Below are 26558 nucleotides of genomic sequence, written 5' to 3'. Positions count from 1 at the left end.
GAGGCTCCTCATAGCACACTTCCTCCGCCATAGGCAGGCATGACAAATACAGTGGCTCGGACAGACGGGCCACAAGATTCATACAACAACAGACTTTTCTAGCGAGACAAACAAAAAGTGGAAAGCCTTTTTATCCCTCAGACCTCAATTGCGCGAATGGGACATTAAATACCGACTTTTTGAACCGGTGCACATGTGGATCATTATGGATGGCAAATCTAAAGACTTTCACGATCTGGAAAAACTACGATCTTTCTTGGAAGGACTCAAAGACCTGATGAGCATGGACACGTCTCACGTTGCCTCCACCATGGCTTCATTGGCCCCGACCACACCCAGAACGAGAGCCCTCTACAATGAGGGGGCAGGCATCAGGATAGACCAACCAGATTGCAGAGCGGAAAGGATATAGCGATCGGAGTAGTGGTGGAGATGACAGGACAGCGGCTGCAACAAATCCTGCTCACCCATGAAGACCAGGCCAACTAATGACCGATAAGCTCATACTATGTTGCTGCTTCATTTTATCTCCATTACCGGCAGATAAGTATTGCCCGGTCTGCTTAAGGTTTTCGTTCACTGTTTGATGTTGTTATCACGGTTACTAAACCAGGGTGCAGTGCACTGACAGGCTCGACGGATATCATGCTGTGTCCTCTGGGCTGGCATGGCTAACCACTCCCTGCACTGCTATTATCTCAGGCAGACGAATGCCTTCTGTCTGCTCTATGGTTACTGTTTGGAGCCCTGCGCCTGGGTGCCACTACTTTGCCGCGCCGTAGAGGCCCCACACCCTCTTACGTGTCACTCCTGCTTGACCACTGGGATTGTGCCCCTGCCTACTCTCAATGGTCCACACGGGAAGCACCATGCGCCCGCCATGGTGCCTACTCAGGTGGCAGTCACGACCAGGGCACTCTAGCCTTCAGCTCACCTTTCCCTTCCTCGCAGGCTGACAAGCCCTTACTAAGGGGCACCCCCTCCCCCCACCTGCGGCCTCTGACACCTCCCCACCCCCCCACCCCCATCGCAGAGGGACTCTCATGACTAACATCCTATCTGCCATAGGCAACATAATAAGGACTCATGTTGGTTACCGCCCCACCCCCGCGGGCCTCCACGGGCTCAGCAGACTCGCAGATCCACCAATGATTAACGTTATTGGTTCCAGGCATCAGACTGAACTGACCTCTTCTGCTCCTATTGATTTGCTTCCCCCTTCACTTCTACTTATTTTTCCTATGCCTCCTCTCTCTGCCCCAAATCCAATCCATGGGTGAGCATACCGATTCAGACGCCGATGACTCCTGGATCCACACACACCCCTTATAGGAGTTTTCCCTTTCTTCCCTCGTCTCCCTCCCCATTCCTCTTCCCCTTTCCCATCCCTCCCTGACCCCCACTAATGGTAGACTGTACACAGCGCACAAGACAAAATATACCTCTTTGCTGACTGCCATTGCTCCCCACTGATACAAGGTACCGGGATGTCGCCGCAGAGAGCATAATCGTGGAATGCCAATAGCCTCATTCATATAAAATGTAAGAAGGTGCTCATATACCTGAACTCCACACAAGTCGACACTGTGTGGGCAAGGTTATCGACAGTGGTTACCACCTGCCGCCGGATGACGCGAAAGTGACACCCAGAAATGCAAAGGGGCTCTTTTGATTCTCAAGTCAATCCTGTACACAGTTCTCAAGACATGACTCGGATACTATCATACTCGAGGGAGTGTTCTCGGATTACTCACAGATTAATTTGTCAGCTGATATGGGTCTTGCAGAGCCAATCCATAAACCCTGGCGCCCCAACCTCTCCCGCTTTAAACAGCCCACAGGCCGGCTTAAATCTTATGTCACTACCTACCTTGAACACAACAAAGGATCGGTAGCCTCGGCACACACATTATGGGCAGCGGCTAAGGCAACCATCAGGGGGCAGTTGATGAGAGATGCCAGCGTAATCAATAAACAAAAGGCAGAACAGCAGAGAACATTGGAGAGACACATAGCTGACCTAGCGCGTACCTCCGGTTCCACCAGGCGCCGGCTTGAGAAAGTGCACATGGACCTCTATACACTTCTCCTCCAAGGCAGTTTACGCACTACAAAAATTGACGAGCATGGGAAGAAGGCAGGCAGGTTGCTAGTTGCGCAATTAGGGTAGAGGGAAGCAGAGTTGGCTACCAATCAGAAATCGGAAATGTTTTGTTATGTTATCCGAGTTTTACAACGAGCACAGCTACTCAAGCGAGTGTCCCGGCGCGATCCCATGAGTCAGCAGAAGAGAGCAAAAGTGAACAGAGCCAGCTCAGTTAAAAAGGTTACCTAGCACGCTTAAGGGACATGCCATGGAAAAGAAAGTCACTGTACTACTCTACCTCAACTTGTCACAAAAAAGATTTTGAGTGCATCTTGCCACAAAGGTCACTCGCCATCATCACTAATTTTGTTGGAAACATAATGAAATGCATTGGGATGTTACTGACACAGAAAATTAGCCTACAATCTCTGAGGAGGTATCCAGCATTCAAATCATTGTGGGCACTGGGAAACAGAAACAAGATCCTCTAGCAAAAAAATACATTTAGGCAACTTGCTAATAATCAAGTCTATGCCTACTCCCATAACTAGCATTATTCCATCCTCCTTCAGGGACAATTGTAGGAAGACTTAAATACATAGGCTTAAATTTGCAGATTTGACATGCCTAATTCACAATTACCTAGTCTGCAAATCTGAAATTCTCCATTTTACAGTGTTTACCTATGGAAATGAAAAAGGTGGACCCTAACACCAAATTTCCACATTATCCATCATCCTCCGGGGAGCAAAGTAACCTTCATTTAAGGATATTATGTTTTTAATTTTCACTGTTTTGTAAAAGGCATGAAGATATGCTTTACTCTGTTGGACATTGTAAACATACTGACTTGCATCAATCCAAATTGGGTCACGTCTTGCTATATAAAACAGGCACTATATAAACAGGTGAGAATAGGCAAAATTAACAAGTTACACCTGTATAATGCAACTGCCAAGTCATTGGCTTTTCCAATGCTGGTTTGTAAAGCGAAGCTTAAAAAACATAAAACAAAACAAAAAAATCAAAATACTTAAGGAAAATTAAACATATCTTAAACATATCTCGAAACTATAAATTGAGTTCAAGATTGTCAATGTTTATAAATGTTTTACATAGTTTTCATTTTAAACCAACGAAGGACACTGTTCCTAAAGCAGGATGCAAGAAGTCGCCCATACTCACGGGTGCAAAAAGTCACCCGTGCATTTAACAAGAAAAGATGTGAACAAAGAAACCTTAGCTCAGCATCACTTGTACTCGGGACCTTTACCCCTCATTTCAATTTAGTTTATTTTGGTTTGTTTGTTTTTTCAGCCCGGCCATGTGCGGGCTTCCATTGCACGCGCCTTTAGAGGGACTGTCTCAGCAGGGCTAGGTAAGCAAACTATGGGTACTATTAATAATGTGTGTCACCAGCCTTATTCTGGGTGGGACCTTTATCAGGCAATATGTGATTACCTTGGATGCCTCATAGAGATGGGACTTTATTTCAATGTTGGGTGTCTCGTGTGTCTGTTAACTCTTTAATTCTTCTTCTATTTGACTAGAACCAATGTGCACACAGCTGTGGCACATCATGAGGCATCAAGTTTTACTGAAGTCCATATGTTCGGTTTATTTTTGTTTCTCTTTCCTAGGTATTAATCATGAGCGGCATCCATCATACAGCTGTTGCCATACTGAGGGTACACAAGTTGCTGTTCCGCCCTGATTGAGAAAGAGGGTATTTTATCTCATTGACACTGTTCACGTGCACTTTACTTATTTGAATTATGAATTTTTATGGTCCTGAAGAAGCGCCAATGACCCTGGTTGGGCGAGATAAGCGCGAAACATGTCGACCTATGACACCCAGGCATAGTGAGCCTTTGGGGCAATGTTTTTATTGGGCGGTTTTCGGACTGCGAAGGGTACAACAGTTACATTGCCGCTGCATGTTGACCCTTTTACTCGTTACCTATCTTGCACGCACATTCTCTTTTTTACCCTCATTGAACCCACTCCCCACACACCCTCATGCACCATCCGGCAGTCCTATAAAAGATCTCCGACAAAGCGACCCTTCGGGGGACCTGTAGGGAATTGCAGCGCCGGCCCTACGAGGAGCAACTGCCCGATGATGAAGCATGACACCTCTTGGGGTGTGTGAGGGCATCAGAGGACAAAAAGTTTTTTTCCCCTCACTTGTGGGTACCTCTTACCTAAGGTTTCTTTGTTCACATCTTTTCTTGTTAAATGCACGGGTGACTTTTTGCACCCGTAAGTATGGGTGACTTCTGGCATCCTGCTTTAGGAACAGTGTCCTTCGTTGGTTTAAAATGTATGCATCAGGAGCATGGACACTGGACCTTTAATAGCTCCTAGGTCCCCCCCCCCCCCTCTTTTTTGTTTTACACTTACATAGTTTTCACACAGGAAATGTCACAGAAGTTAAAAAGCCTGGTGCACATTATTTGGCTTAAATATAAAGAGGAAAAGCTTCAGGTACATAAAAGAACACAGCAACTGTCTGAGATAGCGAAATGGAAAGTTTTTGCCATGGTCTAATTTATTTCCAGAAGACTAGTATCTTAAACAAATGCTCTGGCCATTTGGTGATTTACTGGTATACAAAGGGGTTTGCCCATATCACCACACGCACCTTGGGCTTCACACAGAACAAAAACAAAAACAAAAAAGTTAACCGTGGAGACAAATTGAACCTGGGGTACTATTGCACAATGAAACTATTACTTTTCGTTGAGAATGTTAAACCAATCAACCAAAAAATATCCTTTACAAGATTTAGTAGTTGCGCCACTAATTGTATCCCTTAATCGTTCTATACAAATCATTAATTTCTAAATCTCTGTATTAAACTTCCAGTGATCTAATGCAACATAAAAATCACAAGAGAAATTATAGTAAACACCAGCACAGACAGAACACACACATTAATTACATATATCGACGAAATTATTAACATTATATTGCACGCCCCTGCCCTAAGCAGTGTTACACAGTGTCCATATGTTCCTTGTCACTCCTCCTTCTTAGAGCCTTAATCAGCATATTTGTACCCCCTTAGGTCCATAATCCACCAGTACCTATATCAAGGAGTTCATCTATCCTCAATAATCTGACAAACAATTAATCTTCCAAGCCTAACTTCAACATGGAAAAAGGAATGTGTAGACACCCGAATGCTGTAATGCAATCCGATGTGATCTATGAACATTGTTGCATACAGCGATTGCAGTTAAATGTCTAAAATGTAATATTAATCCATGTCAATTCGCAAAAGATAATGGACCTCTAACTTACTATTCTCAAGTAGGAAGAGAACGAAGGAGCCCCTAATTGCCACCTTTGAGCCACACCCTGCGTCGTGGTGTGTGATCATTCGACATCTCTCCGGATATATAGACTAATCCATAACTGTAATTTGCAAGACGAAAACAAACACTCAAATACCACGCCAGATCTAAAGCGTGATCATGCGGTGCGAATACTTGACATGCACATAAAGTGTCAAGAGCTAACCGGGGCACATGCCTATGGTCTACCTGTGGATTGGGACATGCGAAGGATCAGCTGACCACCACATAAGACAAAAAATTTGCAAACCTTAGGCGGTGGGTGAACTATATTGGCCTAGTTTGCCTATGCAAGTTTCCAAAGGAAAAATCACGCAGCAGGAATAAGTGATGGGGCAGGGATAGAGGGGAAGAAATAATCATGCCATCCAGAGGGAAAATGGATCATACTTTCACCTAGTGATAAAGTCATCAGGGTTAAAGGTCACTTAGGAATTACATAATGCAGCTTAGTAACTCCATGTGTACTGCTCTGAGAGGATCCGGTAGTGGGCGAATGTCAGGCACTCGTGCAACTGTAATGCAGCGTTCTCAGTCTGCAGTGTTTAAGCGTGCCGACCACACAGTGCTAAAGGAGCATGCTGGAGGGGGCGGGGGGAGCTTGCCTGCAGCGAAAATGGCCGCATAGGCTCTGAGCTCCGTCCAACATCTGTTTATTCATCAAGAATCCTGCGTTTACGCGTTGCCTAAGCTGGTCGGGAGGCACCCCCCCCCAACCCTCCCCCCCCCCCACACACACACACTCACTGAGGATTTCAGCTCTCGAGGCGGCCCGGAACCCGTAGATCTGGCAAAGACGCTCCGCGGCCAGAGACTATGCCTGAAGACCGGGGACGATAGTAGTTACGTAGGCGTCTCAGCCCGGGCCTCGGGAGTGTGCCGGTTCACGCTGGGTGTCAGTTCCTTCGGTGCAGCCAGACGCTGCAGACGGCGGCTGCTCTGTCTGTGGAGCTCTGCCGTCTGGAGGGGGGGCAGCTGGGGGCGTAACGCAGGGCCCTGCAGCACCTGCGGTGCATGGGGGCCCCAGCCATTCAGGGACCATCAAGCACTTCAGCGGGCACTAATTCTGTCCAAGACAAATGAATATCTGAGATACTTTTGGGCGGTCGTCGTCATATTCTGTAGGTGTGTGTGTGTGTGTATGTGGGGGGTGAGGTGGGGGGGTTGTTGGGGACATCATTTTACGTTCGGTCCCTGAGGCCAGCGCCATGCTAGCAGCGCCTGTTCCATGCAGAGAGCGGTCTCAAGAAAGAAATGACGTATGGGTAGAGTTACCAAAAGCCACAGAGAGAAGAAACACGCCAGATTCACCCAAGATGGGAAACACACCAGAAACACCCAAAAGGGGAAACACGCCACACCCACCCAGGACGGGAAACACGCCACACCCACCCAGGACGGGAAACCCGCCACAACCACCCAGGACGGGAAACACGCCACAACCACCCAACAGGGGAAACACGCCACACCCACCCAAGAGAGCCTGGTCCGACATGGCTGCGGCTCGGTGGGGCTGTCAGAGAGAGCTGTGAGGTGACGAGCACTGCCGGAGCACCACGTGCCCTGCACCTCTTTTAAAAGCAGCTCCACATCCGGGCCGGGGAGGAGACCTGGGAGGGAGAGGGCTGCCTGCGCATGCGCGGTACCTGGAACTTTTCACCCGCATTCTAAGGTATTGAGTCAGCCTGGCAGCGTGTTGCCTGCGGCTCGTGCCCAGTGGCCGTGCGTGCGGACTTCACCGTACTTGAATGAACGGCTGAAGACGCGAGACCAGCCGAGGAGCAGTGCAGAATCCCCACAAGAGCCGGTAAATGGGGTGAGGCATGCTGTAGGTGTAAAGCGCGCCGCGCTTGGAGCGTGCATGCGCATTAAAAAAAAGAAAGTAAAATTACATGAGGCTTGAGAGGACGGAAGGGGGACAGGAGATGTGCACATCGCGTGTCTGTACGTGTGTGTTCACGGGCGTGTTCACAATTGCAGTCAGTCCTGCGCATGCACATCTCCTGTCTCCCTTCCGAAGCAAGTCGGTAACAATAGATCTCGCTAGCAATAGCGCTTTCGAGCTGCGTCGCTAGGCGACATCTAAAATGGGGGGTGGTTGCAACACGTCCATTCAAGATGTTGAACCCTAACACGACCCCGTAGTAGGTGTGATCGTCGGGCATGCTGTTGAAGTCTAAAAAGCGTCTTTCCAAGAGGGAAGGGCGCCTCTTGTCATATATAAGCGCTGAACATACACTTTGAACGCACACACTTCAAACTGCTTATACTCGGTTTACAAGGGAGGGACTTTTGTCACTTTTCTCAAATGCTTAATGGTAATCAACCGTCTTTGCACTAAAGCGTGACTGTATTTTGGAATAAGGCGCACGCAGGGGCGGTGATGCACTTCAGCACCCTTTCCACATTGAGTCCTAAGTGAGTTCAGAACTAGATTTTGAGATATGCGGGAGATTTCCAGATTAGTGTAATGGTAGGCTATCCTGGATGTTGATAAAAGGAGACTGAACCAGTGATGCACAACTGTATGCAAATGTTTTATGAGAAGCACTGTGGTAAATTCGCTCTCCAAATAAGATTTGTGTATTGCCCTCTCTCTTTGTGTGCTCTCCGGCGCACCGTGGGCGACGGCAGAAGGTTCCAGATTATTTTCGAGTCCCCCGTGCTTGTTTGTTGGGAGCAGACCGGGAATGGGCTTCGTGGGTGTCTTGTTATGAAATGGCACGAGACACACAGGTGGTATGATAGCATTGTCTCTTCCACTGCCTTATCCGTGGAGTCCCCTTATCTTGTGCAAGCCCAGGTATAGTTTGCATAAATTCAAACTGCAGCTCGGCTCAAAGACTTAATAAGCCGTGCCCTGAGGCCCTGTGTGCCAAAAGGAAACTTGTATATTTAGTTTGGCAGCAGCAGGACGTCCTTGCTCCCACCCTGGCATTTTTACTTTTTGGACGGTACCATTTAACCTGTGATCATGCTGGTGGCTGGACATGCCCAGGCACGTGCCCTGAGCCCCTGGCTGCAAAGTCCCAGCTTACACCGCACGTTGTGCGGCAAGGGAGCAGTTCTGTGACCCTTTTTGTTAGGTTGGGCGGGGAGAGTTGTCGGCTCGTTAGTGCCAGTATTCACAACTCGCTGTGACGAGTACACAAAAACACAGCCTCTCTACCTCAAGTGCGGCGTGCTGCTGGAGTGCAGGTGCGGATGCCGTGAAAAGCCAGACCTACAAGGCGCACTGTACTGACTGCCCCGCTGTGCCACCAAGCAGTTGTGGGGGCTCTGGCACTAGTCGCTCTTGACGTCCGCAGAAGCGGACAGCGGAGACCGGACGGGTTCGCACTTAGGACATGTGCGGCCTGGACCAGACAGGAGAAACTGCAGGAGCGTGGCTGGGACAGTAGACGCCGTTGGACACCAGTGCAGAAGATCGTGCTCACCTAATTGCCCTCTCCGCACGACTGACACCGCAAGGGGCCTGTGGCGCCCGGCGGCGCTGTTGGGAGACCGTCGAGATGTTAGGCCCACCACCGGCCGCGCTGACATCTATCTGTAGCCGGGTAAGATTGCGGAGGATGCTAGATCGAGCTGGAGGGGAGAGCGTTTGAGTGCCTATCCCTGCGCCCAGCCTCCTACCTATATGGGCCATACATCGGTCCTGAGCCCTCCCCCCCCTCGCGATCACTGAGGCCCCATCAATATTTATATGCCTGCTTTTCCCCAGCATTTATTGTTCTGGTAGTGTTCAGTTAATAGTACTGCTACTTGACCCTACTAATTGTGAACTCGAGGAACAGAGAAACGCCCTCCGTGGCTGAGCAGCCATCACGCGGAGCCTTTGTTGCGGTGCAGCGAGGAGTGGGAGCGGAAAAGCCGCCACTTCCGGTTTTAAGATAGAGTGTCTCCAAAACAATGTGCCAGGCCGGCACCGAGTGACGCTCTGTGCGGGGTCAGGTACTTTTCGCTCTGCTTTTTCTGCCGTCCCATTTGGACGACCTCGCCTGCTTTCCTCTGAAGAAAAAGGTTTCTTATCTTTATGGGGCCATGTGTTTGGCCCCATAAAGATAAGAAACCTTTTACTTCAGAAGGAAAGCAGTCGAGGCCGTCCAAGTGGGACGGCAGAAAAAGCCGAGCGAAAACGTCACAAACACCTCTATTCCAATGGCTGGCCACCGTTTAGCATGAACGGTGATGCCGGCCAATGGAAAAGAGGGGCGGGGCTTAATGCAGATTGCCCTCCTGGATGCCTCAGGCAACCTATTCGCAAAAAGCATATTGTCATCTACAACAATGGGTTTATGATCAGAATATTCTTCAAACTGAACAAGCTGGTTTTAGAAAGAACCATGGCACCCTGGATAATATAGCGGCTTTTCAGACAATTGTAGAGAAATATGTTTTCTCCCGAAGTATGCCAATGTATACAGCTTTTATTGATTTCTCCACGGCGTTTGACAAAGTGGACGCCAGACGCTGTGGAGAAAGCTTGTCCTCCTTGGCATACCACATCATCTTTTGGGTCTGATTATGGACTTGCACACAGACACCTGGTGTCAACTTCTGATGGGAGGTTCGCGGATGTTATCTTGTAAAATTAGAACGCACAATGGGCTCAAGCAGGTTTGCTTATTAGCACCACTTTTATTTTCTTTGTATATTGCTGATCTACCCGGCGCTCCCAATTCTGTAAGCGGGGATGCCCCCAAAATTGGTACAATGCCCGTTGGCTCTCTATTATATGTAGATGATGTTGCAATATTAGATCGAACGCCTATTGGCCTGCAACATCGGTTTGATTCCCTAAGTAAATATGCAGAGGCTCACTTCTTGAAAATTAATATTGCAAATAGCAAGATTTTGGTTTTTCGTAAAAAGGGGCTCAGAATAAAGAGATGTCTAAAGTGGATGCTTGGTTCTGAAAAACTGGAACTGGTTGATTCGTACCTATACCTAGGGAAGGTTTTTTCTAAAACAGGCCGAGATCTGGAGCATATTAAACACTGTTAGTAAAGCTGTCTCCCAGGCAAGTGCATTACACAGATTCTTTAAAACTTGCAGGAGATGCCATTTTGGCCATGTTCTATCTGTTTTTAAGGACAAAATCCCTCCCTCGTTAATATATGCTGCTGAGGAGTTGGACATGAATTACTGGCTCTCTTTCGATGAGGCGGAAGGACGAAAACTGCATCAAATTTTCAATTTAAACTCCTTGGCCACCCCATATGCACTGCTCCTTGAATTTGAATTAGTCTCATCCTTCATTTTATCCCTGGCAGCGGTTCTTAGGTGGGGTAACTTCCTCTTTTGGAGAGAGGAGGGTACACTTAGGGCTGCCCTGAGAATAGAATTTTTGGCACGCTAAAAGAACGATACACGTTTTTTAGGTCTTTTGAATGTGCAAGGGATACATTCGGATTTAGTTTGAACCCCGCTTCTTATGCCTAAATCTGTACTGAAACAGCTTTTAAAAGTAGTATAGATCCCCAATCAGTTTGGCGAGAGATGCTGCCTCAAGTCAGTCCAGGTATGAGGCGGTCAGTGGGAGTGCCTTCGGGAATAAACTACAGTCTTATTTAACTTGGAATATCCCTCACAGGATTAGAAGGCTGATACTCCCACTGAGATTTAATTTGCTGCCTCTAAGAGAACTCACTGGTATCTGGGACAAAACACCAAGAGGGAAGAGAATTTGCGAATTGTGCCGGTTGCAAATCCAAGATCTAAAATCATGTTTTATTTGAATGTTCAAAGCTGCACAGTGCTAGGCGAGTGTTCTTAATGCCAGTTTTTATCAAATTTAATATTCACTCTGCCAAGGAGGCACGATCTTTGGTTTTGTCCGCTCCGAATGAAATGGTTTGTTTTAAGATATATCAATTTTTTAAAACATTTTTGTCTATTTACTAGGACATATTTTAACAGTAATTGTATTTTCATGACATAATATTGATTGGTTATTTGATTGCTTCATGTATTTATACCACTGTTTGCACATCTCTCAGCATGTTTGATATATAAAATTTCACAGCAATGTATAAGGAAGAATTTTGTATTGTATATAAAGTTTGTCTATTTTTAATCTGTTGGTGTGTTTTTGTAGACCTCCGTAGGAGTTCCATAACAAAATAAATAAATAAATTGAAAATTGAAATATGTCATTAATTTCGTTTTTCTGATGATTTGCTTAGGTGTCTACTATTATTTCTATTTTAATTTTTTGTTCCATTAGATAACTGGAAGTTTTATACAGAGACTGAAAAATGTATTTATTGTACAGACTATTAATGGATATAATTTTTGGCACACCTAATAAATTATGTAAAGAATATTCTTTGGTTGAGTTGTTCAACATTCCCAATGAAACGTAATGATTTAATTGTGTGACTGTAACACAGATTCAATTTGTACCCACAGATAACAACGTTTGGTTTTTGTTCTATTTGTTGCTTTACAGCAGCCCAGGGAGATGTCGTCTGGACCTGCATATAAATTCTATGCTGTTTGTCCTGCAAGACCCGCGCTTTCATGCAACGTGGAACGCAGAAGAGAAAAGTAAACTGATAAAGACTGCAATAGTTGTTGCTGTACTTTCACAGATGAACAAGGAGGGGTGATGAGCAACTCTGAGGAGAATGAGGGGGGCCAGGGATGTAAATAGAAAAACACTTGGGACAGAGCAGGAAAACAAAAGCACTCACATGAAATACTCAATGAAAAAGGGAAAAGAAGCACCCCGATGTGAGATGTGTGAGGATACAAGTCATTCAACTGAAAGAATGGTCAAGAAGATATCCTACAGGGGAGGGACAAAACAAGAAGGGAGAAGGCTTCACCATTCCCCACACACATTCCTCACACCTTCGTCCACCTCTTGCTATGTTTCTGGTAAGATGTCACTCAACACTGATATTCATCATCTCCGATTGTTAGGGTGTTTATACGGGACACTTTCAACGACTTGCTTTTGGAATGCATTTTCAACATCGAATATTCATTTACAACACATGTAACGTTGCATGCACTACAAAGAAATATGCAATTTTTAAAAAGTGTTCTAAAAGCAAGTCGCTGGAAAAGATCCCTCAGCAGACTGACATTTAATAGGAATTTTTTCTTCAGTATAGTGCAACTCCCGGTTGTGTTCTATTTCAAATGATTATCGGCCACCATAGAGAGCTTGCAAAAAACATATGGCCATATATAGCACACCGTAAACTGTTATTAGTATACTTTGAATATATATATATATATATATATATATATATATATATATTACCTACTGGCGGTCGCCAGTAGGTAGTTATAGTTAGGACCACGTTTCCATAGGAAAACCTCAACATTCTATTTTGAATAACTTTGGCGCCGGTCGACGAATCCTCGCGAATTTCTCAAAATAGGTGGGGCGCTACGCTCCGCTCCTACCCTGAAAGTCTCGGGGGGATTCGTCAAGCGGGGGCTGAGATAAAAGGGGGGTCCCAAAACGCGTTTTTCCCATGCATTTTTCCATAGGACCTTTAGAACGAGCTACAGCCCGAACGGCTGAACAGAATTACTAGAAATTTGGCAGAGAGGTAGTCCCTAGGTCAAGGAAGTGCCTTTTGTAGGTTTGGTGTAAATCTGTTCAGTAGATTCTGAGAAAATAGCCTTTAAATCAATATATATATATCTGAGCCCGCTTACGGTACGCTTACCGTACGCTTACCGTACGCTTACCGTAAGCTTACGGTGGCGTGCGCGAGCGCGATTCTGATTGGCTCTTAGATCTTAGTAAACATTCGAATCGGCCGAAACCAGGAAGCGGCGTCCGCCATTTTGTCTCTCGCACTGAGTGTTGTTTATCAAACATGATGGCCAAAAACATGTTACGGGGCTGTTTTGACAACTCCCTCCCACATAGTCATGTTGAGGGAGTCCCCAAACATCCCCCAAGAGCAAAAACGGTTTTATTTTTTTTTCGGCAATTTCGCGGGGTACGCTTACCGTACGCTTACCGTACGCTTACCGTAAGCTTACCGTACGCTTACGGTAAAAAAATAAAAATAAAAAAAACACTATCCACACTTACCCCACCCCCTGTGCTTTTGGTGGCCGCAGGCCACCAAATGTGCAGGGCTTATTAATAGAGAAAAAAAACGTAATTTTGGCAACATGAAATTATAAAATCGAAATAAAAAAAACACTATCCACATTGACCTCACCCCCTGTGCTTTTGGTGGCCGAAGGCCACCAAATGTACAGGGCTTATTAAAGTTGATAAAAACCGTGCACGGAACGAACTGCGTTAAGTGGGCGCGCACGCCACAAATGGCGTAAAGTAACTTAGCATTTAAAAAACCGTACAAATTCACTGAAAAAACCATAGGTTTCACACACGTTATAGTTAGGAAATAGCATTTAAAAAACCTTGCTAATTCACTGAAAAAAACCATAGGTTTCACACATGTTATAGTTAGCTGGACATTTTACTGATAAAAAACCAATGAAATTCCCCCGTTATAGTTACTGTAGGCAACTATAACTCACGCGACCGTAATCCTCTGCTGATGACATATGTGTCTTTATGAAAAAAAAATATTTGTAATATATGTATAGCTAAAATTTAATGGAAGAAGATATGGGCAAATAAGTGTCTAAATACAGTATTAGCATCAGCAGAGGATTGCGGTCGCGTGAGTTATAGTTGCCTACAGTAACTATAACGGGGGAATTTCATTGGTTTTTTATCAGTAAAATGTCCAGCTAACTATAACATGTGTGAAACCTATGGTTTTTTCAGTGAATTATATATATATATATATATCTCCTCGTCATTAAGAGTAATCCTTCAATGAGATCACTTCAGACAGTAATCCAAAAGAGTAAGACGATCTTCTTTGCTCTTCAGCAGTCTTCATTAAAGTTATAGATGAATAAAAAAACTTTTTTCCAGCATAGAACTTGCCAGCAAACACATATTTCGTCTTTTTCTAAGACTTTTGAAAGGCTGGAATATCAAAAAACATTACATAATAACACTATATACAATGATACTCATTACCCAACAAACCACATAGTTAAAATAGGTATTATTGATATGCCATCACCATTGCTAATGAAAGCACCAAGTGCAAGACATTGAAGATACAGAAAGTATTTCACACAAATCAGAATAAACAAAAAACCCAGATCACCACAAAGTGATGTGTCCAAGTAAACATACCTCAAATGTGACATGAGCATGTACCACATATATTCTGTGCTCCTCCAAAAAGACAATAGTGTGCAGGAGTGATCATAGAAAAGAATAATTGAATATATGCCCAAGCATATATCAGTGACAGTGTCCAAAATCCGTGATCATGAAGAATAAGAAAAAAGGAAGAACAATCGAAACCCACCATGAATGTTGAAAATCGATCAGCAAAACAACTGGGCCCAAATAGAACAAGCATTGGCATAGCCAATAGGTCTCGCCTTTGGGACCTTATAAGTGTTTAGTCATGCAACAGTTGCATAACTAAATACTTATAAGGTCCCAAAAGCGAGACCTATTGGCTAAGCCAAGCGGCCGCGAAAGTGAAAATGATCGCGATCAAACATCAAAGCGGCCCTGCGGCCGCGAAAGTGAGAGCAATCGCGGCAAAGCGCGGCGTGCGCGCCCGCGCACATGCACTGTAGCTCTAGGCTGGCACTTTTTGGAGCCCTCTCAATAAGTCTCGCCAGACCAGCGCATGCGCTGGGTCAGGCGAGCCCTAAAAAACCGTCACGTCTTGCAATAAATCAAATCGACGCGCTCACACAAGACAGTTCTATAAGACAAAAAGAGGTTTTGCTATATACAAAAAATGCATAACTCAAACTATCAAATAAGGTGGCTTCAATATAGGAGATAAGAATATAACCAAAAAAGACAAAACAAAATAGACTAAGTATAAACCCATTATTGATACCTATAGTCCTCAAGAAGGGTTGATTTAAAATATAGAATAATCTTATAACATCAAATGGTTACTGCTCATGAGGTTAACACACCACGAGATGGGACCAATAGCCAACACTCTCAAAACGTAGGGTGACAGGACCATACTGAGGCATTGATTATACCTCATATCAAAAGTACATCATAGTTAGAAAATATATAACCATAGTCCTATAATTATAGTTCCTCTTATTGCTCCCACTCACCTTGTAGTTAGTGCAATAGTTCTCCATGTGAGTCTCTATAGGGATTGTAAAAGTATCGCTGTCCAATGTATATAGACACCTTCCATTAGTAATTTCACACGGTCCAACCTAATATGTTAAGACCTAAAAAAAATATATAGTATAGGCCAGTTAGCACCCACGGACAATAATCTAATATCCCCTTCAGTATTGCACATTAAACACAACTCCTCTTTCCATCTCCTAATGTCCAAACAATAGACCTTAAAGCTTTAGCCCAAATGTATTGACTTACAAACATCACTGTGTATAAGAACCCCAAAACTAAGAAAAATGTGCCCCTAAACCGGTGATAAAAATATCAATATCTTCAGTAAAACACCATTCAAATAAACAACTATCCTTCATTGAATGTATGGTCCAATCCTTGAACTGCCAAGCTTTATATATAAATGTTAGCCAACAGTCCATCGTAATCACAATTGATTTCATACTTCACAACATATAAAATAAGATACCAATCTTATTTCCCTTACTTTAAAACATAAATATGTGCTGGGTGTCACCCTCAGTAAGGCACACTTTACATGCACAGCAACCTTTTCCATCTTAATATATTAAACACAAGTTAAAACCCACTTGTATTATAAACAATGTCTATCTAATACAAATAACTTGGGATAAGTGTCTAAGCTCATTTCCATTCATCATACTCGTTTGTCTCACCTTTAATTCATGTTTAACGAGTGGCCGATCCGCCAACAATTAAATCACTCAAACAGACGTACCTAGCGTCCGATGCATTTTTAAACATAGGCAAGCCAATCCCGGCTCGCATATCACGTGATAGATGTCCTCACGTTCTTAAACAGCATAAACAGAGGACTAGATCTTTGCCGATCCCGGCTTACACGTCACGTGAAAAATGACCTCACCTTTTTGGGCAACACAAAAAGAGGACTGTAACCGGGCCAAAGACAAAATCCTCACAATGTCGGCCATTTTAATCTTACTTAATTATTGATAGCTATCGCCCAAATTGTAATACCGGGCATATTCAGACCTATAATAAAAAGAATATACAGCAATATTTTAAAAAGAGGATAAAATATTTAATCCCCCACAATTGAGTAAACCTACTATGTAGTATATCGCTAAAGGACCACAGACAAACGATAATACCCATGCAATCATAAAAGAAAAGAAAGAAAGAAAATATTTATAATATGGAGTCCATGAACGATGGAACTAATACGAAATCCCCTTTCAAAAAATATATAAACCGATCCGATATTCTTAGTATCAATAATGTATCACAATTAGGGGCCACATTATGGTAATAGTAAGAACAAGAGAAATAACTGAGGCTAGATGATGACTTGATCAGTTAGCTAGAGATAGAGCAGTACCCAACACCAGATTGGAAAGATACAAACGATAGCAAGTGAAATAACATATGCTTGTATCACAGACATACATCATTGTATCACCATATTGACAAGAACTGTATATCAATCATTAAAAATCAATCAGTTATTGATCTGCAATTCTTTATTTCACATATTTTTAAACCACATTAAAACCATAAACTATTTCATGATGTATATATACAGTAGGTGTACTTCATACAATATCCATTGGACCATTAACTTTATATTATATTTAAGACTAATAATTCTCATGTGATGACAAAGAAAAAACTTATATGACATAGATTGTTATGGTCATAGTAGTCAAAATTAGTCCCTCCACACAGTCATAGTAATTAACAATCCCCTCTAGGGTCACAGAATACATATAAATTATTCCTAAACGGAACAACATTATATTAGTCTTGCAGAAACACATGGAGCTCACGATCAATATTGAGCCCCTTGTCCACTGCTCGCAATTTGATCAACCATTTGGCCTAAAGTTTTCTGAGTGCTGCTGTTCTGTCTCCACCACGTAAATTCATCTCTGCCATAGCAATCTCATGAAAGCTTAATGACAGAATTTCTGAGTTTGCATGTACATTTTTATAATGCACTGCTAGGGGATAGTTCTCATTTTGATTGCGAATAGCCCTAATGTGTTCCTGTATCCTCTCCTTGAGCGGTCTTATTGTGCTGCCAACGTATATTAAATTGCACTTACAGATTATGCAATATACCACATACTTGGTATTGCAATTAATAAATTGCTGTATGTAGTGTGTTTGCTTGGTGTTATAACAAAAGGATTTCTTCTTGTTCTCTGCAAACTGGCAGACACTGCACATTGTGCATTTATAAAAGCCTTTAGGTTTTTCAGATATTAACAGGGCTTTTGATGACCAAGGGACTAAGTATATTTCTTAGAGTTCTACCTCTTTTATATACTATTTGTGGTCTATTTGACACATATGCATCTAGATCATGATCCAATTTCAACATTTGCCATGAAGATGTCGTCGATGAAACAACACCAATAAATGATATGAAAGGAGGTTGTTCCCGAAACGCGTATGGAGAATACAGGCTTATTCCCCCGTTATAGTTAGTGCAGGCAACTATAACTCACGCGACCGCAATCCTCTGCTGATGACATATGTGTCTTTATGAAAAAATATTTGTAATATATGTATAGCTAAAATTTAATGGAAGAAGACATAGGCAAATAAGTGTCTAAATACAGTATTAGCATCAGCAGAGGATTGCGGTCGCGTGAGTTGTAGTTGCCTGCACTAACTATAACGGGGGAATTTCATTGGTTTTTTATCAGTAAAATGTCCAGCTAACTATAACATGTGTGAAACCTATGGTTTTTTCAGTGAATATAGATATAGATATATACATCCAACAAAGACCCCTCCGTGAAAGAAGCCAGAGGACACAGCGGGGAGCGTTCGGGAATGCTTTAATGACAGCTAAGTATGGCATAATGCATTTCGGCGTCTTGCCTTCTTCAGATGCCGTTAGCTTGATCAGGAATCCTCCTCTTCACACCCTTGATATTCTCAGGTCCTCCCAATCAGGGGAGGTCAGCTGGCTCCTCCTATTGATCGCTCTCAGCTGAAGTTCGATGTCTGTGAACTTCAGCTCCCATGATGCAATAGTCTGGTAAGTACCGTTTGTGGAGCCAAAATGTTCAGTCTTAAAATAAACGCTGTAATACCTGGCAAGCGGTGGGGATATTGTAGATGTGAAGCAATCCCGTGAATGACAGTCCAGCATTCTCTCGGGTCCCCAACGTTCCAGCCCCAAAACCAAAGTCAAACCGGGCCATGAAACTGGGATACAGTGTTCCCGCTTCCCCGTCAAGACACGGGCTGTGGCGGTCCTGCGATCTCCGATCCCTCGGGTAAACAGCTGCAAAGATGCCAACACTTCGCGGAACGGATCCTCTTAACGTGCTGCTGGCTAGCACGTAAACATATCCAAAAAAGAAGAAAGAAAGAAAGCAAACAAACAAACAAACACACACACGCGCACGCACACACGCACGCACAAACAAAATAGTAGCCAGGTGACAAACTTAGGGGATGAGTACAGCATGGAGGGGAGAACTGGAGGCAAGTAGGGAAAAAAACCAGTGAAACAATTTAAGAGAAATGTTAGAGGCTGGGTAAGGATGAGAGGCAAGTGGATGTAAAAACACGGAACCAGCAAGAGACAGGAAGAGCCTGGTAGTAGGAAAAATGGCACTGGCATCGCGTCTTCTACCTCCCTCATCCTTGATCTTCTAAACGTTAAGCAGGGCACAGCTGTGGGAGATATTTTCTGGATTTTCTGAAAATCCTTCCAAGAGACACTGTTCTCTCTAATAGCCACCAATTTGGATTGGCCTCTTCACGAAAAAACTTTTTAATGATGGCTGAGAACTTAGGCTTAAGTTACTCAACAGAGGAGATAAATGCAATTCTTTCTTTACCCTCACTGCTACAGGACACCGACCTGACCCAAACCCTGGTGTAAAACAATGATTGGGATGACCTCTCTGAAACAAAAAAGGAACAAGTGAGAACCGCTATTCATGGCGTAATTGTCACTGAATATATTCGCGCGAACGCAGCACCGAGAGGACTCTGGGTTCACAATGCCCCTCGTATTTTTCTCCAAGACCAGTCTTTCCAAAATGCTAGGTCAGCTATCTCCTGGAAATGCACCAGAGATTACCTTGTACTGATTATCAAAACCGCGACAAGACTAACTGAAGCTTTAACAATCAAAATACAACTAAGTGAGGCGAAATTAAAGAACATGGTACATATCACAGTGTACAAAAAGAGATTGGAGGAAATCAATCGTGAAATGAATGAGAGCAAAGAATACATAACACAGAACAAAATACAAAAACTGAGCAAAGATTTGAAGCGTTTTTCCATGGAGAAAATGCACCCCTATAGCAAGGAAGATTACAAGGCACCTGAAACTCAAAGAATATGACACGAGCAGTAATTCCTCTGACAACTCTGACTGGAGTGGTGAAGAAACAGGACAACCACATAGGAACAAAGGATCAAAGAGACGCCAACAACACCGCAGACTAGGCCTGGGCGAAAATCCCGTTCCGCTTGCGGAAATTGCTATAAATTGACATTTTCGCGTTCCGCAGCGAGCGCGAAAATGTCAAAATTTCCGCAATCCACATCTTACCGGAAATTTTTTTCTTGCTCGCACTGTAAAAAAAAAAAAAAAATACATTCTCGCATGCGCGCGATCGCCTTAACTGAATCCCCGCGTTCGCCGACAAGTTATCCCGATCCGGTCGCGTTCTCCACGAGATGTTGGATTGTTGGTAGCCATTTGCGCTGTCTCGCGACTGTTCGCGCCCGCATTAACGTCATTCGTCGCACAATCACGTCATTCGTCGCGCGATCACGTCATTCGTCTCATGATCATGCACCGCGAGACAAGTGAAAATAAGATGGCCACGCCCGTGAGCAACCGCATGGGTAAGTTGGTGAGCCGCGATCATGCAGAAAATACCGCGAACGGGCGGGGAAAAAACTTCTGCGTCTTCGCGATATTTCTGCATGTTTGCGGAGATTTTTAACATTTTCGCGATAGTTTGCGAAAGTGAATTTTGCTAATTCTGCCCACCCCTACCGCAGACCCAACACATGGCGTAATCCGCATTACGGAGACCAGCCACCACCGCTCTTCCAATCTTTCGCCCCAAACTATCATGGATGGATGAACCCCTACACAACAGCATCACCACCATTCATGGGACAATACATGCAACAACCGCCTTTTTTAGGGAGAGGCCAACCCAACCAAAGGGGAAGGAGGAAAGGGGTAACCTGGACAGATCAAGAAAGACAAATCCTAACCAGGAGTAGGTCGAACACAACGAAAGAGAAACCAGGAACAAGCAAACTCACTCATAATCAACCTGACAGACATCATCACCCTTACCGAAGACCAGGAGAGTGTTCTCAATAAAGGGTTAGGTTTTGTACCAACACCACCACTTGACGTTTTCAAGACATAATGTGAGATTGCCGAATTCTGCAGAAAATTGAAGCTCAAGGTCTTTTTTAAAGACCAGAAGGAGGACCCCGCCATTGGCGATACCGCATTAAGACCAGAATCAACTTTCTGCCCCTTGAATCACCAAGTCCCAATAGAGATCCAGACTTTTGAACAAGCTGTGATGAAAGAAGTAAAAGACATAAAAATACAAATCAGAAAACCTTTCATGAACACAACCAGAGCAGAAAAACAAGCACTCGATGAATTGAGCCAACACAAAGACCTCATCATCAAACCTGCCGACAATGGCGGCGGTATTGTGATACTGAGTAAAGAAGGATACAACCAACAATGCCTCGAATTACATTCTGATGACAAATTCTACAAAATCATAACAACAGACCCCACTCCAAGATTACAACGAACCATCAAATTGATGGTAGAAGAAGCAGAATCAAACAGATGGATCTCAAAAAATGAGGCTGATTTTCTAAGGACCAACTCACCGAGAACACCTTATTTTTACTCACTTCCCAAAATACACAAGGCGAGAAGACCACCACCAGGCCGCCCAATCGTATCAGGGATAGGGTCGGTTCTCGTACCACTATCTCAGTTTGCCGACCACTATCTAAGACCCATGGTACAGAGAAAACCAAGTTACCTTAAAGACACCTGTGACTTACTTAACCTCTTAGAAGAGCAAACATTCACAAATGACACAATGATCCTGGTAGGATTAGACGTGGAAAGCCTATATACAAGCTTACCCCAACAAAAGACGATGGAAACACTGGAAGAACTACTCTTTGACCAGGTTTGGGATCACCAAACACCAAGACACTTCGTCCTAGAGTGCTGCAGGTTAGCCCTTACAGAAAACTATTTTGAGTACAACGGCACACTGTATCAACAATGCCACGGAACTTCTATACGTCAGTGCTTTCGAAACAAACGTTTATCCAGAACAACAACAACCCCTTCCTGTCTAAAATACGGTTTTGGAAACGGTACATAGACGACATCATCATATTCTGGGAGGGTACAGAAGACAGTCTACAAAATTTCCACAAGTGGATTAACACACAGGATGAAGGTTTAAAATTCACCTACACTGCAAACAAAAAACAACTAGATTTTCTGGATTTAACCATATACGTGGAGAATAACACCATCAAAACCAAGACCTTCTTCAAACCTACTGCAAAAAACAGTCTACTTTCCTACAACAGCTTCCACCCACGCTCGCTCAGAGAAAACTTACCATACAGTCAGTTCCTCCGCCTTAAAATAAACTGCAGTGAACTGACAGAGTACAAGACACAAGCAAAAGATCTCTGTTCCAAACTATCAAGACAAGACTATCCAAACAAGACAGTGAAGGAATGCCAGAAGAGAGCTAGAAACCAACCACAAGAAAGTCTGTTAGAATCAATACCCAAGACGTCTACACCCAATCTCGTGACCTGCGTCACTACGTACAGCATAGCGAGTAACGCAATTAAAAAGATCATAAATAAGAATTGGCGAATACTAACTTCAGGGTCACTAGACTGGCCAAAACCGAGATTTGCCAACAAGAGAACAAGGAATTATAAGGACATCTTTGTCCATACACGACCTCGAGAAACAAGAGTAAGGGGAACGAACAACACTCTATGGGACATGCAGCCAGTTACTGGCCATTACCCTTGTGGACACTGCTCAGTTTGTAAACTAACCACCATCACAAAGACGATCGACCTAAAATCCGATTTAAAATGGACCATGAGGCAACACACTAATTGCAACACGACACATGTAATCTATATGATTACATGTCCTTGCAACCTCAGGTACACTGGCATGACCTGTCGTAAAGTAAATCAAAGGATTTGTGAACATAGGAGCAACGTGAAGTGCAGGAGAGGAACCACGAAAATGAGCACCCACTACATTGAAGAACAACATGCTGTCCATGACCTTCACTGGATCATCATTGAAGCCTAAACAGGGATTACCGAAAACGCAGAGAAAATACTATTTGAAAAGGAAGAAAGATGGGTGCACCGCCTAAAAACGAATCTCATAGGTTTGAATGATAATATTCCCTGGCTCAGCATCAGATGATCACCTATAACTTTGCATAGAGATAACACAAGAAAATCATTGCCAATAGGTGTTACAACCAATCAATGACTTAATTCCCAACCCCCTTTTAACTCCTTGAATCCTTGTATCTTTTTAAATAATTTTTTTAAAAGATGGGGTATCACACCACAGCTTCCCATTTTTTTGTAAAAAAAAAAAAACGAGTTATGCATTTTACCGCAACGTCCCCAAGTCATTCTTCACTTTCTTCAGTCATTTAATGGCATTCGAGCCTTACCCGTAGTGAAACCCGGGATCCGGAAGGCAGCATCAGCACAAGTTGCGGAAAGCTGTGAAACATGGTACGAAGAGCATAGAGACTGCATCGCCTGAGGAGCACACGGAACGTATTGTACTATATACTTATATAGAATTGTATCCACTCGCTTAATCTTGCAGCAGTTTATTGCGCCTCCAATAAACTCCCGAAGGAGCCCGTAATAGGACTCTCCGAGGTATGCACCAATTAATTTTCTCAACCACCATACTGATTGCCTTTCAAATGTTCTGCAATATTGACGCCTTTACAAAGTTCTTTTTGAGTTACAGCGGGGTCACTTAATCTGCATGATTATTAAATACACACCACCACACGAACATGCATCTAGACACTGTATGCATATGGGTCTTAGTTTATACTTTAACTCGTAATCATAAGAAGCCTCAATATTAACGCCCTCCGCTACCCCAGCATCTTAAGCTACAGCGACATCACATTATGTTTATGATTTGTTAGAAGCCACCCGCTTGGCGCACAAACTCCACGTCTGAAAGACGCATATAAACGAACAGGTGGAAAGTTTAATGCGACGTTCATAACGCTACTCACAACACAATCGCAAACCAAGGTGTGTCCCACTAACATGATTTGTCTTAGCAAGCAAGCAACCGCGATTTATATATTCATTTTTTCAAATATCGACAAGCTCACCTAAACGGTATCTGAAGCTGTTCCTTATGGAGAAACGTAAAAAGTACTAAAGAATTGCCATTTACTCATTTGCTTCTATTTTATTATAGTGTATACTATGTATACTATGACCAATTTGAACAGTGATCATCATCATCACCATGAGACATTGTTTTTACGCATTAGAATTGTTCTTTTTTGTTTCCTTTTGTTTCTTTCACATTATATTTTAGGTACTATCGACCTCTGTTCAGAGAAGCTTTCTCTCAACTAAAACCAGGATTTGGACAATATCCATCTCCCTCACACATTCTAGGTCCTGACGAAAGCCCCCCGACCCACATGTGCAATTAAGGGCCTGAAACATGTCGACCATCACCATGGACTAATCAGTGCAGTGGGCTCATAGCACGTCCTACCACACACGACACTGTTTTTACCCTTTCCCCATGCTCCAAACTGAATAAAGTCTTAAGTTTAGGTGGCATGAGGACTGTCTTTTTAACCAACTCACCTCACTTGAGCACCCTCACTTTTATTTCTGATCACCACTGAAATAACCAGTGGTTCCCTCCAGGTGGAGGAAGCATAAAAGAAACCCAATGATGATGCTGTCCCGTATATGACCAGGGCGGAGAATCAAGATATACCGCCTATAGTGAATGAGGGTTTTCTAAGACGGATACAATCCCTGAACCGTGGTAGCAGGTACAAGTGATCCATTCCCCCTTGATTTTGTATGACTATTAGGAAGCCGAATGGATCATCGGATCTTTTAGCTCCCTCATCCCTGATCTTCTAAAGTGCTTTAAATAGGCCAGCACTCACAGGTACGGACTTCTTTTTTATCACTATAAGTACTGCACTTCTCTACTGTGAGGACAATACCGGTACTCATGAATTGGCTGCAAGTGCTGGTGAGCACTAGGCTGTCAGCGTTGGAACCTATTTGACAGCCGAGGCCCACTGTGTTCCTGAGCTGAGCTGCGGCTGAACTATTCTGCGCTGGGTTTTCTGCATGATGTCCCTGTGTTCACCATCACACTGTGTTTGACAATGGAGGCCCTCACATTATTGTGTTTCGATTTGTGCAAACACAGGTATGGAGGAAGCAGACTGACAGCGGCTATTAAAAAAGCCATGGGAGGTAAGGAGTTTAAAATGGCTTTAATCCCACCCAAGACTGTGTGAGTGTTTGCATATGGCTGTGTGCTTACCTGCTTGTGTGTGTGTGCCTGTTCTTCTGTGAGAGAAAGAGGGAGAGAATCAGGACACTCTCAGGGGATACTTTAAGGGGTGCGTGTGCGTGTGCGTGTGTGCACGCTTGAGAATTTATAGTATTGTGCCAAACAACAACAAATACCAGGATGGCATTAAGAAGTAGCAAATATTACAAGGCAAGGAAATGTTACCATATCATCCTGTTTGGCTTTCATTTTGTGTTAATCTGTTTTGTTGACATAAATGCAATTTCTCATGTGTTTTGATATGTGCTGCAACTGGTACAGAAGTCATTATGTATGATCATAGCTTCTCGTAGCGCCGCCTCTAGCCCCGCCCACTTGCCGCACCTCTAGCTCATTTTAATGAGTACCTGCACGTATTTTTTTCCCATTTAAAGCACTGACTGGCACGGTCACTGTGTCAGCGTGCCAAATGGTAGTGACTATGCAACCATCAAGCAGGGAATTAAATATAATAGAATTACATTCAAAACAAACAATGTAGTGATGTTAATGTAAGCATTGTAAAAGTTCTATGCTTTGTAGAATTTATTTTCATTAAAGTACATTTAATTTCAATATAACAGTTTGCGTTGTAAAAAACATGATCTACTTGAATGAGTCGAGTTTATTTTCAATGTAATGTTTTTTATCCCTACTGGATAGATGCTCTTATTTGCACGTATGAGGTCGCTTTGCCACATACTATTTTACTGGCACTTAGTCTATTGTTATTGCATTACCAGAACTGCATCGTGCTTTTGTACCAAGAAACACAATAACGATATTTCAAAAATAAAATAACAAACAGAAGAGAAGAGGAAGGAAAGCTATTGACAACTATGCCAAATAATGGGCTGGTCCAAAGTCCAGTCTAAGCCCCAGGAATTAATAACAAAAAGCGAAAAGCCATAAAAGTATGTACAACATACAGTATAATATAAATAATAAAGCACAAATAATGAAATTAAAATACCTAAAGACAACAATCCATAAAAATACCCATTAAAATGCCAGCCAAGCATAAACATTAGCAGCAAGGTAAAGTACAAGATACATGGACCAGTGCAAAAAGTGGTCCTATTACCCAGAGGATCCTTTACCCCATCGGTTACGGGGGTGACAGGAGTCACCCCCACCCATTAGCTGGTACCAGACACAAATGTGGCACCCCAGGTCACTTCTTCAGAACATTTTATGGACCGGCGGAGGAACAAAGAAGACTGGAGAGTGTGTCTGTGACCTGAGAGGAGCCCTGAAGGACTGGTCCTG

General features: G+C 43.5%; 1 protein-coding gene across 2 annotated transcripts in view; it reads right to left on the bottom strand.

Moving 5' to 3' along the window:
* HTATSF1 (HIV-1 Tat specific factor 1) overlaps positions 1 to 26558 on the bottom strand; it is a 235764-nt gene that overhangs the window by 178457 nt on the left and 30749 nt on the right. The window contains exons 1-2 of one of the 2 annotated variants that reach the window (XM_085607951.1): positions 16312 to 16389; positions 15607 to 15729 (exon numbers count right to left, since the gene is read on the bottom strand). The exons of the other annotated variant lie outside the window; for it this stretch is intronic. Coding sequence (XP_085464077.1) covers positions 15607 to 15633 — 27 coding nt within the window. The 5' untranslated portion in view covers positions 15634 to 15729; positions 16312 to 16389. Of the gene's footprint in view, positions 1 to 15606; positions 15730 to 16311; positions 16390 to 26558 lie in introns of those variants that run through there. 2 annotated transcript variants of the gene reach the window in all.

Source organism: Triturus cristatus, chromosome 5_2, assembly GCF_964204655.1.
Source record: "Triturus cristatus chromosome 5_2, aTriCri1.1, whole genome shotgun sequence".
NCBI lineage: Eukaryota > Metazoa > Chordata > Amphibia > Caudata > Salamandridae > Triturus > Triturus cristatus.
Note: the sequence above shows the minus strand (reverse complement) of the source record. Positions and strands in the feature narration are given on the sequence as shown.